This window comes from Cydia splendana, chromosome 25 (assembly GCF_910591565.1).
Source record: "Cydia splendana chromosome 25, ilCydSple1.2, whole genome shotgun sequence".
In the NCBI taxonomy this organism is placed as follows: domain Eukaryota; kingdom Metazoa; phylum Arthropoda; class Insecta; order Lepidoptera; family Tortricidae; genus Cydia; species Cydia splendana.
Window position 1 is genome coordinate 6866072 of NC_085984.1, and position 17594 is coordinate 6883665.

Here is a 17594-nt window from a genome sequence, read left to right on the forward strand (position 1 = left end):
AACGGTTTTGGAATGATATTAACAGGGATTCCAATACCGGTTCCGAGCCCTGTATACGGAGGGCCACTGACATAGGAGCTCATCACTGTGTCAGGGTGGTTACAGGGAGTATTGTGTGAGTCGCTAAACTTCAAACTCGGGTAAATCCATCCGTCAGATTATGCGATTTTGGTATTTAAGAAAAGGTGATAGGGTAGATATTTGCTGAGAGGGTCGAATGGATTTATCCGAGTTTGAAGTTTAGCGACACTATTGTCAGTTTTGTTTGTGTCTGATGTCATTTGTCATTATCATTATCAATTCGTTTCAGTAAAGTTAAATTTAGTGCGTGGTATTCGGTGCCTTAACGCTCCCCAGCCACAGCGTTCAGCATCATGTAATAGGAAAATGTTGTCTTCAGGACCTGAAAAATAAATGAAAAATGTATATAAGGAGCCGTATTTTGCCAAAAAAATCATTTTCGACAGATTTTTTTATCGCTGACTTCTTTTCTTTCAACAGGCAACTATTTCGCCGAGATAATTCTAACAAACCCCAATACAATTAGTTTGCGTTGTTTTATCAGTACATATTATCACAGTATTGCTATGGCAACCTCCTGTGTCCATCATCAGAACAGCTCAATGGTACTATAATTGCATTGTCAACCAGATTACATGTACATATGTACCTACCTAAGTATGAAAAGTTTCAGTTCAATCGAATAATGAATGAAATGAAAATATTTATTTTCAGGCAACTATTGGCCCACCGTAAAACTAGCATACATATTATTATAAAAGGCTGCTATTTAACTGATCACCAGATTTAGTAAAATTTAATACCAAAAAAATATATTTTACCACCCTAAAATAATAAATGATCACCAAAAGTATAACACCATTTTAATGTAAAATGATTACCAATTTTACTACATTTTACTATCCTATTAAAGGAAAGGACACCAAACTAGTCATTATTAACCCAAAAATAGTTAATACCAAATTTCAAACCCCATTTTAATGTGAAATGATAACCAAATTTTTACATCTTACTATCCTATTAAATAAAATGACACCAAAATAATCATTGCGAACCCAATAAAAGTAAATGACCACCAAAATTAGACCTCCATTTTAATATTTTTAATGTAAAATTATAACCAAATTTTTAAATCTTGCTATTCTATTAAAGCAAATTACTCCAAAATAATCATTGTAAACCCAAAAATGGTAAATGACCACCAAAATTGTATGTATATATCATTTAATTAAAAATGTGCAAACATTTAAAAATATATCGTTATCCTATTAAATTAATTAATCCACATCGTCACCTTTTTCTAGTAGCATTTTATTTCTGTAACAGTCGCAGTTCTAACCTAACCTAACCAACTTTTCTAGTAGCATTTCGTTTCTGTAAGGGTCGCAGTTCAAACCTAACCTAACCCACTTTTCTAGTAGCATTTCTTTTCTGCTAGGGTCGCAGTTCAAACCTAACCTAACCCACTTTTCTAGTAGCATTTCGTTTCTGTATGGGTCGCAGTTCAAACTTAATCTAACCCACATTTCTAGTAGCATTTCTTTTCTATAAGGGTCGCAGTTTAAACCTAACCAAACCCACTTTTCTAGTAGCATTTCGTTTCTGTAAGGGTCGCAGTTCAAACCTAACCTAACCCACTTTTCTAGTAGCATTTCTTTTCTGCTAGGGTCGCAGTTCAAACCTAACCTAACCCACTTTTCTAGTAGCATTTCGTTTCTGTATGGATCGCAGTTCAAACCTAACCTAACCCACTTTTCTAGTAGCATTTCGTTTCTGTAAGGGTCGCAGTTCAAACTTAACCCAATTTTCTAGTAACATTTCGTTTCTGTATGGGTCGCAGTTCAAATCTAACCTAACCCACTTTTCTAGTAGCATTTCGTTTCTGTATGGGTCGCAGTTGAAACCTAACCTAACCCACTTTTCTAGTAGCATTTCGGTTCTGTGAGGATCGCAGTTCTAACCTAACCTAACCCACTTTTATAGTAGCATTTCGTTTCTGTAAAGGTCGCAGTTCAAACCTAACCTAACCTACTTTTCTAGTACCATTTCGTTTCTGTAAGGGTCGCAGTGCTAACCTTACCTAACCCACTTAACTGATAGCAGTTTAACTTACTTTTCTAGTAGGAGTAACGAAATGCTACTAGAAAAGTAGGTTAGGTTAGGTAGGTATGCGGTGCGGGGTAGGGGGGGTTGAGCGGGAGGGGCTAGTAATTTTGGCATTAGTTTACTTTATTTGGTAATATGTATACATTTTTTGGTCATCATAGTGGTTTATTTAGGTGAAAATATCGCATTAATTTGGTCTTCAAGATTTGGTGATCATTAATGATTTTTGGTGATCATTCAATATATTTGGTATTTCAATACAATTTGAAGTGCAGTCGTAATTAAAACGGTGGTACTTTTGTATTTTTAGGCCTTATTTTTTTGGTGTTCAGTAATGTTTTTTGGTAAGCATGATTTTTTTATTTAGGGTACCAAAGTATTTTTTGGTGGTCATTATATTTGTAGCCATTATAAAATATATCTTAAAACAAAAAAACACACAATTATGGCTGCGATGCAGTTCGCAACCCCGCAGTATCAGGGAGCCGGCCGCGGAATCGCCGGAACTTGACACTCTTCGGCCAAAACTCCTCCTTGGTGAATAGATGTTCAGTCGAAACGCTCAGCACAAAAGAATTAGAATTCACACTGTGTCGAGATTCCAACTTCACGACCCTCAGGATGAATCCGGACTTGGCTCGTACATACTTAACGATCTCCTCGACTTTCGTAAGGTAGTGTAATCGGGAAGTGGGTCTAATTTAGCTTGCAAGATTTGACCCGAACTTTAAGCATTGCAAGTTAATTAAAGCTTGTAAAAATAAAGGATCAATATTATTGAGTTTAGAACAAACCGCGGCCATGGTCTGCAGACCCACGGGTACCATCTTGGCGGCCTTGAGCGTGATAGGGGTCTGCGTCCTCTGCAGCAGGACCATCACAGTCTTGCGATTGCTGGTGTCCATGCACTGCCACGGCATCGCGTACACGGCGTCGATCAGCTGCTCGCTCTGCCAATACGAGGTCACTTTTGGAATCAGTTCTAAGGGCCAATTCCACCAATCAACCCAGGGTTAACCGGTTAAACCTGGAGTTCCCAATTTACCAGAACAATTTGGTGGGAAAAGCTCTTGAGTAGTTGACGGATCTTCTCTAGGGGGTAATTGCACAAAAGATCCCTATGGGTCGAAGTGTATCCGCAAGGGCCCCCGAATACAATAAGGGCCACTTGCACCATCCCACTAACCCAGGGTTAACCGGTTAAACCGTTAACCCAGTGTCAAATTGTACTGGTAACCATGGTAAATCCAGATTTAACCGGTTAACCCCAGGTTAGTGAATGGTGCAAGTGGCACTAAGAAGATAAGACCAGTACAATTTGACACTTTGTTAACAGTTTAACCGATTAGCCCCGGGTTAGTATGGTGCAAGAGGTGCTAAGTGAAATTACTGATGTAGTTACAGTAGAATCCGTATATAATGACGTCGAAGGAATATGACAAATGTTGTTTTTACCATAGCAGGGAATATTAGAATGCTAAAAATCATATTTTGCAAGTGTAAATATGCATAATAAATTAATTAAAAATAATCAAAAGTATTTAAAATAATGCCCAGTATCACGTGACTGTAAACGCCAATCGGAGCGCGTGACGTCATGACATGAGAAACACCACAGACAAGTCGTCAAACCTGACCGTAATCCATACGACACCACCAAAGAGTTTGGATGTTCAAAAACTGTATGTATTTTTTATTTCGACAATAGACATTTATTACGTACAAAAAATATTATTACATGATAAAGTATATATTTATTTGTTATTAAATAAATAAATAGTTATTTGTACAACAAGAGATCAAAGTTTGATATTTCTTCGAGTGCTTATTTTGAGTCCCGTGCAAGCGAAAGATTCTATAATAGATTCACGAGCGTAGCGAGTGAATCTAATTTAGCATCTTGAGCGTAGTAAGGGATTCAAAAGCGCACTAGATGTAAATAACTTTGATCTCGTGTAGTACACAAAATTTTTCACCCTAAGCAGTGAGAACATACCCAGAGGGACAGAGATAATAGAACCCAAGTATATCGAACTTGTATTAGACCCCGCATGTTGAAATGACATTTGACTATAAAGGTCACTTGAATGTCATTTTGTCTCACTCAGTGAGCAAAATCGCATTTTGCTCACTGAGTGAAACCCGCTCAGTGAGCAAAATGCGATTTTGCTCACTAAGTGAGACAAAATGACTCAGTGAGCAAAAACGCATTTTGCTCACTGTTTTTAAGAAGCAAAGTACCCTTGTTCGAGCTGCTGAGGTGAAAATGTTATATATAGATGTTCAAGCAAATCTTGTCAGTAGAAAAAGGCGCAAAATTCAAATTTTCTATGAGACGATATCCCTTCGCGCCTACATTTTTCAAATTTGCCGCCTTTTTCTACTGACAAGATCTGCTTGACCAACTATAATACGATATTTCACCAAAATCTTTTTAATAATTTGTCTGAACGGAATTATCATTGCCACGTTGGCTGTCGGAAACAAAAAAAAAATAAAATTTAAAAATTTATATCTGCGCTCGGTATATTTACATTCAAAATTTTAGTTGTATGTGATTGTATCATAATAATTCATCTTAAATTGTAACTGTAAGTGTTGTTATGTGAAATCAGTTATTGTGATTCATTTTTGAAATGTTTTTATCATCGCAGAACGTAATATGTACACATATAGTGCGCAATTAACAATATCATTCAAGTCAAAATTCGTAACTGCAACGTAAGTATCATGTAACAAATATTTGTTTTATACTCTAGGGTCTTGATTGTTGTTCTTTTACACATAGGCACTGCATAAAACATGTAAAACTTGTTATTCATTATTTTAGCTTATATATTTACGTAATACTTATCTTTTAGAAAGATAAATAAATTAAATAGTACAGCTTTTGATCTACGCTAGGACTGACATTTTGGCAGCAGTTTGTTTATTTATCTGTTCGTGACGTCACGTGACTGCTTGGAGCGTTTAGGCTCAAACTTTAAACACTAAACTAATTAAGCTCTATTTAGTGTTTAAAATGAATGAATAAAAATTTAAAATATTTTTTTTTGTAATAATTACGTGTCTATCTAAGTATAAAATGAATACAGTTCTAAAAAATTGTCAACATGCCTATTGTACTTTCGCCGGACGGATTCAAGTCGGACAACACAAGAACTGCCATTACCTTAGCACTTATCATTTCGAAAAGTATGGAAACTTGAATCAATTGTTGGTGCACCACTAGAGTGATCGATCCGTATTTAGCCAGTGCGTCTGTCGATAAGGAGGAAACCTCAAGCAAACAGGTGCAGGTCAGGAGTTGCATCATCATATAAAATACAAACAATTCCTCACTTAAAGCGTTGGAGCACTTGTCCACAAACCTGTAATGAAATTATACAATACTATACTTAGTACATTACTGCACACCTCAATACAGAAAACAATACAAATAATACAGAAAATTAAGAAGAGGCAAACAACAGGCGTCTTATCGCTAAAAAGCTACGTTTTAAAACCATCATTAACATCATTAGTTAAATTATCTGCTTTGCCCGAAGGTTGACTGGTACACTGATAAAGTCTGTCACATAGTATTTAGTCCGCCTTCTGTACGATTGTATTTTCTTTTGTGCAATAAATAGCATATTGATTAAATAAAATATAGCATTAGGGATTGACAGGCTATCACTGTTGCAAAACATACCTGAGTCTAAAACATTTTGTATGAGTTTAAGTTATTCGATTTTCCTGTCGACATCGTAAAACAAAGGTAGGTACTAAGCCAAATGTTCGTACTTTAAGAATAATGGCATGTTAAAAAGCTTCTACTCCTTAAAATTTGTATGATGAAAGTCTTAGAAAATGTACCCAAATCGTTAATTTTCGGAATGTCCACAGAGACAACGCCGGATTTTTCCGACCGTTTCGACCTCCTGAATCCTCCTTAGATCATCTTAATCGTATACAATTTCGTGTTAAACAATATTTTCTTGAAACTTACGTTATGATTAATTTGTGGTGTTCGATGATTTCCTTTAAGACCTCTCGGACTCTCATATTCTCTTCTGGTGAATACATGCCGTCCTTCGGAATTATGCTTGACAAATTGTGTTTCAAAATTTTGAGATGCCCCCAAATTTGAAAGACTATAAGGGAGATCAGGAGGTCAAAGGCGACGACGCCACATGAAGTATTGTAGGCGGTAGGAATATTGAATACGAAGAGAACCCAATATCCCTTTATGGTAGTATACACGTCTTCGGTGAAGCAGTAAAAGTAGACAGCTTGCTCAAAAGTGCGGTTGGCGGGCCGGTCCGGGCCGAACATTCCGTTGTTGTAGTTGTTGTACCACGGCATGAAAGTGAACAGGCACATACCACAGATCATCTGACAGGCCATGTACAATGTGAATATCACTGATATGTTGTGTATCTGCGTATGTATCTAAACAGAATAGCAATAAGATAAGATAAAATTTATTTCATTGAGGAATATCCAAATATTAAGACAATCATAATACGCTTAAATACCCCAATAGAACTATTTTATTCAGTTATAGATTAAGTTTAATTGTACAGTAAATATTATTACAAAGAACACATATAATGACTCCTGGCATTATTTTATCAGTCATATTGAAAACTAGAGTGAGTGGTGAAAAATGTTATAAGTATGTATTTGAAGTGATTAAGTTTTACAAAAGTAATAATTAAGCGACTTGTAGGAACAAACCTTCGAAGCGTACTGCGAGCGATTCTTGAAGTAAAAAAGGTGGAATTCTAGTAAATAATCCTTTATTATCTCTCGATATTTATCCGTCCAAGCCATAAATAACCTTTGCTGGAATAACGATTAAATTCGACAATGAAAAATTGAATATGCAAAAATTTAAGAACATTATAAGACAAAAACTTGTACCAAAGGTGAATTATTTTAAGTGAAGTCTTACAGAAACAAATACAGATATAAGCTTTTGTGAAACGTTTAATTTTTGTTCTAAGATTTTATCGCTCTTTTTTTTCAATAGAGAACGATTCCTAATTCTATAAAACCCACAGTCAATGTGGTTGCGTTATTGTTACATTGTTTCATTCTCCAACACATCAGTTTGATTTTAACCGTATTATTATTTACTAATGGGTATCATAACCCATAGGGTTAGTTGTTAAGCGGACCCCAGGCTCCCATGAGCCGTGGCAAAATGCCGGGATAACGCGAGGAAGAAGGAAGGGGTATCATAACCATATTTATGTAATTAAGTTATGAATCACAACGCTATTTAGTTCTTTTCAGGAAACCTGACACCCACCCATCCAAAGAGGCCCGGCAAACGGAAACATGGTCGCCCTAAATCTACTTGGCGCCGTTCTGTGGAGCAAGAGCTGGGTGTATTGGGGATGGGGTAGGAGGAGGCTACCCAAGCTACCCAGGACCGGAGTCAATGGAAGAAAAAGACTCGAGCCCTACACCCCAGCAGGGGGTAACAGGATGGAAAGAAGAAGATTTAGTTCTTAAGCACTCCGTTCGCTCGTTAGGTGGACGACATTCGGAAGATTGCGGGTCACTTTTGGATGAGATTAGCTCAGGACTGGGACAAGTGGCGTACTAGAAGAGGCCTATGCTCAGCAGTAGGCAATAAAGTGTTGATATGATTCAAGCACTTACCAAAAACAAGAATTCTAAAAACATGCATAAAAGCACGTGCCCCGCATCGAAGAACGAAATGGTCTCTCTCTTGTACCAGATGTAGGTTGCACCCAAACTCGGTAACGCCATGGCTACGACGATCAACAGCATATTATACATGGATAGTATAAAGTCCAGCCGGCGCCGGCCGAACTGCCTGTGCGGCCAGGAGCCGATGGAGCTTAACATGAAACTCAGCATGCTGATGTACTTGAAATTGAGGGGCGACTTTGCATCACTGAAAAACAAAATTATCTGAAAAAAAAACACTCATTCACTGAAACCACTGTCTAAGGAAGCCATGTTAAGGTAAGATTGCAAACCATCACAGTTTAAACCCCGGCTCGTGCCAATGAGTTTTTCGGAACTTATGTACGAAATATCATTTTACCAGTTGCTTTTCGGTGAAAGAAAACATCGTGAGGAAACGGAACTTATGTACGAAATATCATTTGATATTTAGCAGTCGCTTTTCGGTGAAGGAAAATATCGTGAAGAAACCGGACTAATCCCAATAAGGCCTAGTTTCCCCTGTGGGTTGGAGGGTCTGATGGTAGTCACTTTTGGAAAAACTAGTGCCTACGCCAATTCTCGGGATTAGTTGCCAAGCGGACCCCAGGCTCCCGTGAGCCGTGGCAAATGCGGACGGTATGTATTATGTTGTTAATACAAATGGCCCCCGTTCTCAACATTGAACTGAATATTTCATAAACATTGAGTACGAGATTTTTCTGTAAAATCTGTTAAATTAAATGTCAATTTTTGAAAAAAAAAAATTCTTACGTTTTTACGTAGGTACTTACATTATTACTGTTCTTTCTTATTTTAAAATCTTACCTGTCATCTAATCGTCTTTTCAGAGAGTAAACAACTTGTTTTAATGTCATGTTGCACTAAAAATTAAATTTAAGTATTGGTAGGTACAAAGATAATGTATTTATGACGCAATATAGAAAAAGATATTAAATCAATCAAAGCATTTATTTTCTGGCTACTAAGGCCCATAAATATACAGGGTGGAATGATAAGTCGGGCCCTGGAGGGAAACTACTTACCTTAAATTCTTAAGCTGGCTCATTTTACTTAAAGGAGACATTCCTTTATTATTAAAAAGAAACAAAACTGCATTTAAATATTTTTCTTCAATTTGGCTTGTCTAAAAAAATCTTGAGTACTAAATATTAGATTTTATGGATATTTTGTACGACAGACCTAATGTTTCTTGGAGAAATGTTATCATTAACATTAACTGTATCGAGTAGTAGAATAAAATTGCGAGTATTTATTTTTTGGAATTTTTAGTCGGTTCGAGTCCCGGGCGAAGCAAGCGAGTTTTAGAAAACCTTTGAATGCAGTTTTGTTTCTTTTTAAAAATAAAGGAATGTCTCCTTTAAGTACTTAAAATGAACCAGCTTAAGGATTTAAGGTAGTTTCCCTCCAGGGCCCGACTTATCTTTCCACACTGTATACCTAACAAACTAACATATATATATACATTAATAAAAATCTTAAAGACTAAAAAAATCATTTTCGTGACGCTATTATAAGCTACTAAGCTTTACGGCGTAGAGGCACATTGAATCCTGATCGAAGCCAAATTGAATTTGAAATTGAGGAATATTGTCAAAGTAAATTATGTACTCAGTACATTTACTGCCATCTTTCGACACAAATGATTAACACTTTTAGAACGCCACGCCATTTGACTTGATAATTATTTTTTCACTGATATGTGTTAAATTTGTTAAATATCAAACGGTGTCGGCATCTACTCGAGAGTAGGCCAAAAGTTTGGCGCCATCGCTCGAAAAGATGGCACTATACGTTTGGCCTAGGGTTTGCACGACGGATCCGAAATGTATGGGAATATCCGCGGATCCGGATCCAGATCCGGATAATTTCATACATTTCGGATCCGGATTGCAAACCCTAGTTTGGCCTATCCTCGAGTAGATAGCGATACTTTTTTTTAACTATTGTTAAACTAATTTCCCAAAATGCCTTGGTTAAAAAAACTACTTATTTTGAAATGTTTTCCTCGGTCAAAAGAAAGTAAATTTGTTTTCTCAATGGGCCAAGGCGGTGTAAACTAGTATTAGCAAAGAAATGACATATTTATTACGGATACTGGAACGCTGTGTCCACTTATTTACCTTTGATATGACTTCCCTTGGTCTTACAGCATGTAAATGTATGTGTTGAAAAATTGTTTAACTGGCAACACAATTTACTAGTACATGTAGTTGTAGGTATTATGATCTTTCACACCATGCCAAACAATAATAGGTACGAATAGGCAGCGTATGTATGTAATCACTTTATTGTGTACACTTTGTTGTAAAACAAAATACATACAATGTACAAAGGCGAACGTAATCTAACGTAAGCATAACAATTCTTCCTTTCGCCGCGAATTTGAAGCATTTGTTTCTTTCACATATTTATGCATATAAGTGACTGAGTAATCCTATAGTATTTCTAAAATAATACTAAATTAGCAATCCGCTAAGAAACTATATAAGTTTCAAAGCGAAAATAGTGCTGGGAAAAAATAACATCGATAAACATGTTATACATAGATTGCGCGATATACATCATCATTGGCCTTCGAGTCTATTACAGACTATACAAGCTGTGTCAGGTAGGGAGACAACGATTTTCGTATTGACGTTCGTATCGAAAAAGCGGCGACGATGCTTGGGAAGTTGAGTACAAGAGTATGGCAAAATAATGTTACCAGGAAAACCAAGATGGTTGTTTTATCAAACGTGCATCCTGAGCATACTCTTGTACGGGGCTGAGACCTGTACGGCTACCACCAGTTTTGACATTGACAGATTAGCTCGCGTCTACGTAAATTACTTTCTATACATCTCGCTTGCACTAATATGCGAGTACGAGCGAGATGCATAGAAAGTAAGTTACTTAAACGTGAGTGAATATGTCAATGTTAAAACTGGTGGTAGTGCTTCGACCTCGTATGCCAAGCACGAACGTCGTCTTAACGCTTTCCACATGCGCTGCATCCGGAACATTTTGGGCATACACTGGAAGGATAGGGTCACAAACGAAAGGGTGCGATATACAAGGTAACAAAAATAGTGGGGTTCCGCTTAAGGGCATATTCGGTATCGTGTTCTGATTAGGAAAAAACCGGCCATATTGTCAAACACTAGTTGTTACCAATAACATTTATATTTTATAGTGATTATGTGCCTACTCTGTAATTGAGACATGGCAATGGAATAATGAGATCATTTAACAGATAATTGGTTGGATATCCAACATGTCTTTTTTATGACGGCTGATCGGTTATCACGTGGTGCTTTCCATAGAAAACGAAGCGCCGGAAGCCCCAGCCCGGCCCCGGCCCGGTCTAGCATGAATCATCCTTTATTGTATGTTGATTATTTTTCTTAGTATTTACTTAATAAAAAGATCAAGGAGGTACAAAGAGTAGTAGGTGAAGATTCACAAATTCATTCGTACCTACATTGGTCACATCTTACCTAGATAAAATACACTTATTTATTAGGTACCTAGTCGTATGTACATTCATGACTTTCGCAAATCAGCATTATAATATGGGGACATCCATTAATTACATCACACGTTTAGGGGGAGGGAGGGGGTCAAGAAAATGTGACATGTTGTGACAAGGGGGAGGAGGAGTCACAAACTTTGTGGCGTCACTTTAACTTCATCAGTAACCGAAAATGTATTTAAATTATTTTATACGCTAATATACATTTAAATAACCAGTTTTTGAAACGATAATCGTTTTTGTTCGTTTAATTTTATTTCTTAATCAGTTTTGGGTTATAAAATTACTAATGTTTCTTTTGTCAAAAATATTTGGATAAAATATTAAATAAATATTTGCTGATTTCGTTGAAGAAATGTGACGTCACACCAGGGGGGAGGGGTTTGCCAAATGTGACCAAGTGTGACAAGGAGAGGGGGAGGGGTAAAAAAACCTAGAAATTCGTGTGACGTAATTAATGGATGACCCCTATGACGACTAAAATATCAAAGTCACTAATCAGTCATCACTACACCGACACGTATTATAAAGATAAGTCACGCTAGAAATCAGGGCCGAGGCTTCTGACACTTCGTTTTCTATGAAGGGTAATCACGTGATGCTTTCTATGGAAAACTGAAGTGTCGGACGCCTCGGCACGGACTTGGGTACCTAGCCAAGGTGACAATCGCTTACACTACGACAACGAAACGCTTTGTATTAGCGCGACAGTGTCAGTTATGCGCTACGGAGCGTAAATGATTGGCTAGGCCCTCTGGACCGTTCTGCGTGAGTCATCGTTTAAAAAAAAGCAAGCAAGGAAGCAAATGCGAAATATTTTAGCAGCAATCGCATTCGCACTGTCCTTTGATGGACACGGAACCGCAAGCAGGCGCGCAGCCGCGGAAACTCGCGGAGCCGAGCACGGGCACGGAGCCGGACACGCAGGTGGAGCCGCACGCGTCAACGGTGCCGGTCACGCTCACTGTTCCAGAACCTGTCCCTCCGTAGCTGCTAGGAGTGACACTGACTGAGCTAGGAGTGACGCAACTGGGGCAGACGCTACAGGTACAGGTGGGGCTGATGCTGTAACTGGGGCAGCTGCAGCAGACGCTAGGGTAGCTAATGCTGCAGTCGCTCAGACTGTAGCTGTCGTAACTGACAGGTAAGGTGTAGCTGGATCCGTATAAACAGCTTTGGTCCGTGATTGTCTGTGGAAATAACATTGACATGAATTTACGGCCCAATTCGAATAATGCTTCTAAGAGATCAGCATCACTGCGGTACGATACCTATCTGTCAGTGTCAAAAGTGACGTTTTTGGTTGAAAAAATGCTAACCCGGGGCAAAAAGAATAGATAGTATAGAGGGGTCCTGTCATTGTAAATTTTGTAGTCACTGTAAATTTACTGCCATCTATCGACACACGACTAAAACTCAAAATGAAAACGTATAAAGTTATCAAAAAATGTATATATATGGATAAATGATTTTATTATTTTTATATCATTTTGATCCATGTTCATTCACTGATATCTATGTGTTAAAATTGTTAAATATGAAACGGCGTCGTCGCGCCATCTAGCCGAGGATAGGCTAAAGGTGTGTGCGGCATCTATTCGAGAATGACTTTTACTTGAATTCCGAGGCACGTTTTTTCCTTAGACTTTATTCGTCTTATACGAAGTTACATATGTCTTTGCCCGGGGCACGAATACTAAAGTGATGTTTATTATTAATTAAAGTTCATCATTGTAAATTTATGCATATTCTCATTAAAAATCCTCCATTACTAAGTTAAGTAAAGAGTAAAGTAAAGAGATTTGATGTTTTGTGTAACATCAAGCCTTTTAAGGTAACATTCTTTATTTATTTATTTATTTAAACTTTATTGCACAAAGTATATACAAAAATGTACAAATGGCGGACTTAATGCCAAATGGCATTCTCTACCAGTCAACCATAGGGCCAAACAGACATCTACAATTGGTGCAGAGAGAGAAATACACCTATTCAGTGAATATAAAAAAGCAAACTATACATATAAACTACATAAATAAATAAAATATATATAAACTACTACATATTTATACAATACATACTATAAATATAATAATGATGGATATTATTCGAACTCTTGTTTTAGCAAATGCTTACGCAACAACCGCTTAAAAGAAAACTTACTTGGAGCTTGTCTAATATTTAGAGGGAGTGAATTCCAAAGACGACTAGCCTGGACGGCGAAAGAATTAGTCATAAAACCAGTACGGTGAGAAGGTATGGTCAGTTTGAGAACGCGGGAGGTACGCAGCTCACATCCTGGACGAGGAGTATCGAAGACGAATTTACTTTTGAGATATCCAGGAGCAGAAGGCCCAAAGGCTCAGTCTTTAGTAGGTAATAAACATCTTACTTTTCATGCCCTGAGTTAGCACACGTACCTTACGCACAAAAAAAGGTAAAATCAAAAGTAGGTACCGGTATGTAGACCAAGTTGCTCGGATAAACAGCTGGTCCGTTGATGACGGTATAGGTCCTCCGGGCTCCACAATAATTGACCTGTGGGAAAAAAGGCAATTTTCATTCATTGTGGCTCTACTTCTTAAATCCATCGTTGGGTCCTATGGACCAATCCTGCCAAAGGGAATGTATGGTTCACGAAACGCCGTATTTCATGCGATGCCGTATTGAGTATAGGGGCGCCTGGCGCCCGGCATTGGAGCGCGGTCAGCGCGCTCCTTATTTCGGGGTACTCCCGACTGTTTTATAATGATCACGCCGAAGACGCCCGGCACTTGAGTGCGCACATCGCTGTAGTACAACGGCCACTATACATAATTATAATTAAGTAAATAAGAGTAAGTACTTACTACTTAGTTAATCAATAATGTTTATTGTTTACCTGTATGAGACAAGCGATACAGAGAGCGAATATACTGATGGGAGACATCTTAAAACCAGATGATCTGATGATCTCAGAGACAACGTGAATATTCAAACCACTTGTTTTGATGGACGTCAGATTCTTCTGACGGACGTATAAAAACTACTTTTAACGTGAAAACTATACCATTTATAAATACATGTTTAAAAACGTAAGTGTAATGAGTTGTTGATAACATTGTCAATAGTAGCACGTGGTTTTGCGTTCTAAATGTTCTGATATTGGTTGTGGAACGTGCCCAAGTGCACCTAATTAGAAATTAGCTAATAAATGTTGATTAAGTAATATATAAATGAGCGATTTCTTAACTAGTTTTACTCAAAACTCACCTACTTATTTACCCAGAGTATACAGTATACTTAGTGTACAGTCAGCAGCAGAAGTTACTAAGCGGGCGAAGTGTTCAAAATTACCTTGACACGCTCTTATTCTCTTAACAATAAAGTCGCGTCATGCTCATTATGAACACCTGGCCCGCTTAGCAACTTCTGCTTCCAGATTGTCACTTAAGACGAAACGGGAGCTGAGCTAAAAGTCAATTTTGAGATTTCAAGCTGAATATACCCGTCGCTCTGACGGGGCGTGAGAGACTGTATTTGTGTGTGTAATGCACGCACACAGATGCGTACGCTTGCACCCGCGCGCGCCTCATTGCCGACAATTTGCAATGTTATTTTTCGTGCGTTACTGCCACGAGGCGTTCACTTATTACTTACTGTGTTGCGATTGAATTTTTTGACCCGGCTTACGTTTACGGAACTCGATAATCTTTCTACTACTGTGACTTGGCTTTGTTTACTTGACTTTGCTGATCAGCTTATTGTTTTGGACTCCGTGAGTTGTGGTTACCTATTGGACCGCACGCAATTCTTCTACCTTTATTCAAGTAATTAAGCGTAATTAGCCGAAACCTTTATAAGAGTGTAATTCATAAGAAGTACATAAGATATAATTTATGTACTGGTTTGCTGTTAGCTTTTAATTGTATCACTTTACATATATGTTACTCAAATAACTAACACGGTTACACTGTTGTAAGAACATTATTTTTCAGGTAGGCCTTATTATACCTACTATAGGCCTTATTACCTCGTAGTACCTTAGTAGTACTAGTACTACTACGGAAATTGATTCAAAGACTCAAGACTGACTTAAGTGGCAGTAGGGTGTAGGGTTTTTTCTAGGCTTAATGAGTTCGCTGAAGCTTATTTTTTATACTTAGCGCACAGAACCACTAGTTTAACAGTATCAGCTCTAACCACATGTCACCATTTTGTCCTTTACGTAACAAACTCAGGGGCCCAGAATATCCGATGTACCTATCAAATCAAGGTTCTGTACCAAATAAGGCCCGGTTATTATAGTTCGTTATTTTTTAGCATTAGAAAGAAGGTAAACAATCATGACGTGTCTTTTTATTAATAATTATTGAAAAACGCTTTCAAAAATTAGTTTATATTACTTATGAAAGCAAAAGAATATAAAAAAGTATATGATTAATACATACATACATACATACATACATACAATCACGCCTATTTCCCGGAGGGGTAGGCAGAGACCACGGATTTCCACTTGCTACGATCCTGACATACCACTTTCGCTTCCTTCACATTCATAACATTCCTCATACACGCTCGCCGGTTTAGGGTGCTCTTGCTCATTAATATGATTAATATGATTTATAATTCTAACATATTTGCTATGACTTATTTTTCAATGGTAATTTTTAATAAGACATGTCAAAATCTGTTACCTTAATGCAAAAACTAGGGTTCCGTACATAAGTCCGACTCACGCTTGACTGCACATTTCTAATAGGTTTTCCTGTCATCTATAGGGAAAGAACTATTTTGTGTATTTTTCAATATTTTAGACCCAGTAGTTTCGGAGATAAAAGGGGGTGAATGGTCATTTTTTGGCTGTTTTCTTAAATAACTTTGAACCTATGTATTTTAAAATTATAAAAAAAACATTTCCATCTTTAGGTCACTAATTTACATATGTGTACCAAATTTCAACTTAATTGGTCCAGTAGTTTCCGAGAAAATAGGCTGTGACAGACGGACAGACAGACAGACGCACGAGTGATCCTATAAGGGTTCCGTTTTTTCCTTTTGAGGTACGGAACCCTAAAAACGAACTTTAAGCGTGCTAACTTTCAAAATTTCATTTTTTATAAGATAGTATAAGTAGATGGGCAAAAATTTTGCGTCCATGTCCACCAGTGAGTAAGTGATTGAGATACCTAAACATTTAACTTTATAATGTAAAATGATATAATTTACTAACCTACTCGTTTAATTTCAGGTAGGTTGAATAAGGAACCAAGTAACCATGGGGAGGAGCAGTATTTACTAACATTTTCTTTTTGGGTCTTCAGAGTGTATCGTTTCCTTTTTTTTGCACATATTACACTTAAATATATATTCTCTGTGTAAACCCTTACGTCTTTCAATGACAAAGGCAAGATCAGCAAATGTACAATTTGTATGATCGTGCCTGATATTTGAGATCACAGAAAATAAATATTTTAAATCCACTATTCTGCGACCTTCTAAAATTTTGTTTTATCATGATTCATGATCAAAAAGCTCGGATTCAATAGTCATATCAAACGTCGATTATGCAGTTGATGATGAGCTTGCATTTTCTACCATTGGTGCTGCAAATGCATCAACCGGTGGCGATAAACTTTGCCCTCTTGTAAAACAAATTACTATTGTGATTGTGTCCAGCAAAAGGCCAAAATTCGGTTTACTTTCCTGTTTAAAATATTACTAATTTATTCATATTTCAGATTAGGTACATAGGTAACTGTCTGAATGTTACAATGCCAGCTGGCAAATTCTATCACATTTGTTTGTTTGGTAGTCATGGTAACATTCACTTACATTGATATCCTTATTAAGATCTGTATCTTATTATCCAGACCTTAAAATATTGCCACCGTTGCCCTTTAAAAAAATACTGTTTAAATAATTGGCTACTCAAACAATGCTTCTATAGTATAAATAATGACTACACAAAAATGGGTAGTATTGTATATAATGCACGAAATAAGGCCCGATTCTTAAGCGGGTTTAAATTTTGAGGCCATGTCCGCTAATACTATAGACAAAATATCAAGTTTAATAAACACAAAAAAAAAACATTGATGGGCCTTATTTTATAATTTAGGCCTTACTTTGTAATTTAAAGTAGAGTTAGGCCAAGAAAAATCTATAGCGATTTTGATAGAACACGCAGTGCAAGTATTATTTCAAACGTCGCTTCTATGAAATTATGACATATAAATAACACTTGCACTGCGTGTGCTATCAA

General features: G+C 37.2%; 1 protein-coding gene and 1 long non-coding RNA gene across 4 annotated transcripts; both read right to left on the reverse strand.

The window, feature by feature from the left end:
* Window positions 1-327: 327 nt before the first annotated feature.
* On the reverse strand, window positions 328-10353 carry LOC134802754 (uncharacterized). 3 transcript variants are annotated; one of them, XM_063775443.1, is made up of 8 exons: window positions 10159-10353; window positions 8641-8696; window positions 7783-8041; window positions 6850-6957; window positions 6119-6561; window positions 5300-5498; window positions 2922-3077; window positions 328-403 (listed from the first exon to the last, which is right to left on the reverse strand). In XM_063775443.1, the coding sequence occupies exons 1-8, from the start codon at window positions 10225-10227 to the stop codon at window positions 344-346; spliced, it is 1350 nt and encodes a 449-aa protein (XP_063631513.1). In that variant the 5' UTR covers window positions 10228-10353; the 3' UTR covers window positions 328-343. The 3 variants fall into 3 exon arrangements, with proteins under 3 accessions (XP_063631513.1, XP_063631514.1, XP_063631515.1); XM_063775444.1 differs by lacking the exon at window positions 10159-10353 and adding an exon at window positions 9356-9418; XM_063775445.1 differs by lacking the exon at window positions 6850-6957.
* Window positions 10354-12415: 2062 nt separating this feature from the next.
* Window positions 12416-14355, reverse strand: LOC134802990 (uncharacterized). The gene is made up of 3 exons (XR_010145924.1): window positions 14229-14355; window positions 13805-13885; window positions 12416-12537 (listed from the first exon to the last, which is right to left on the reverse strand). It is a non-coding gene; the product is annotated as an uncharacterized LOC134802990 (long non-coding RNA).
* Between the last annotated feature and the right edge of the window lie 3239 nt (window positions 14356-17594).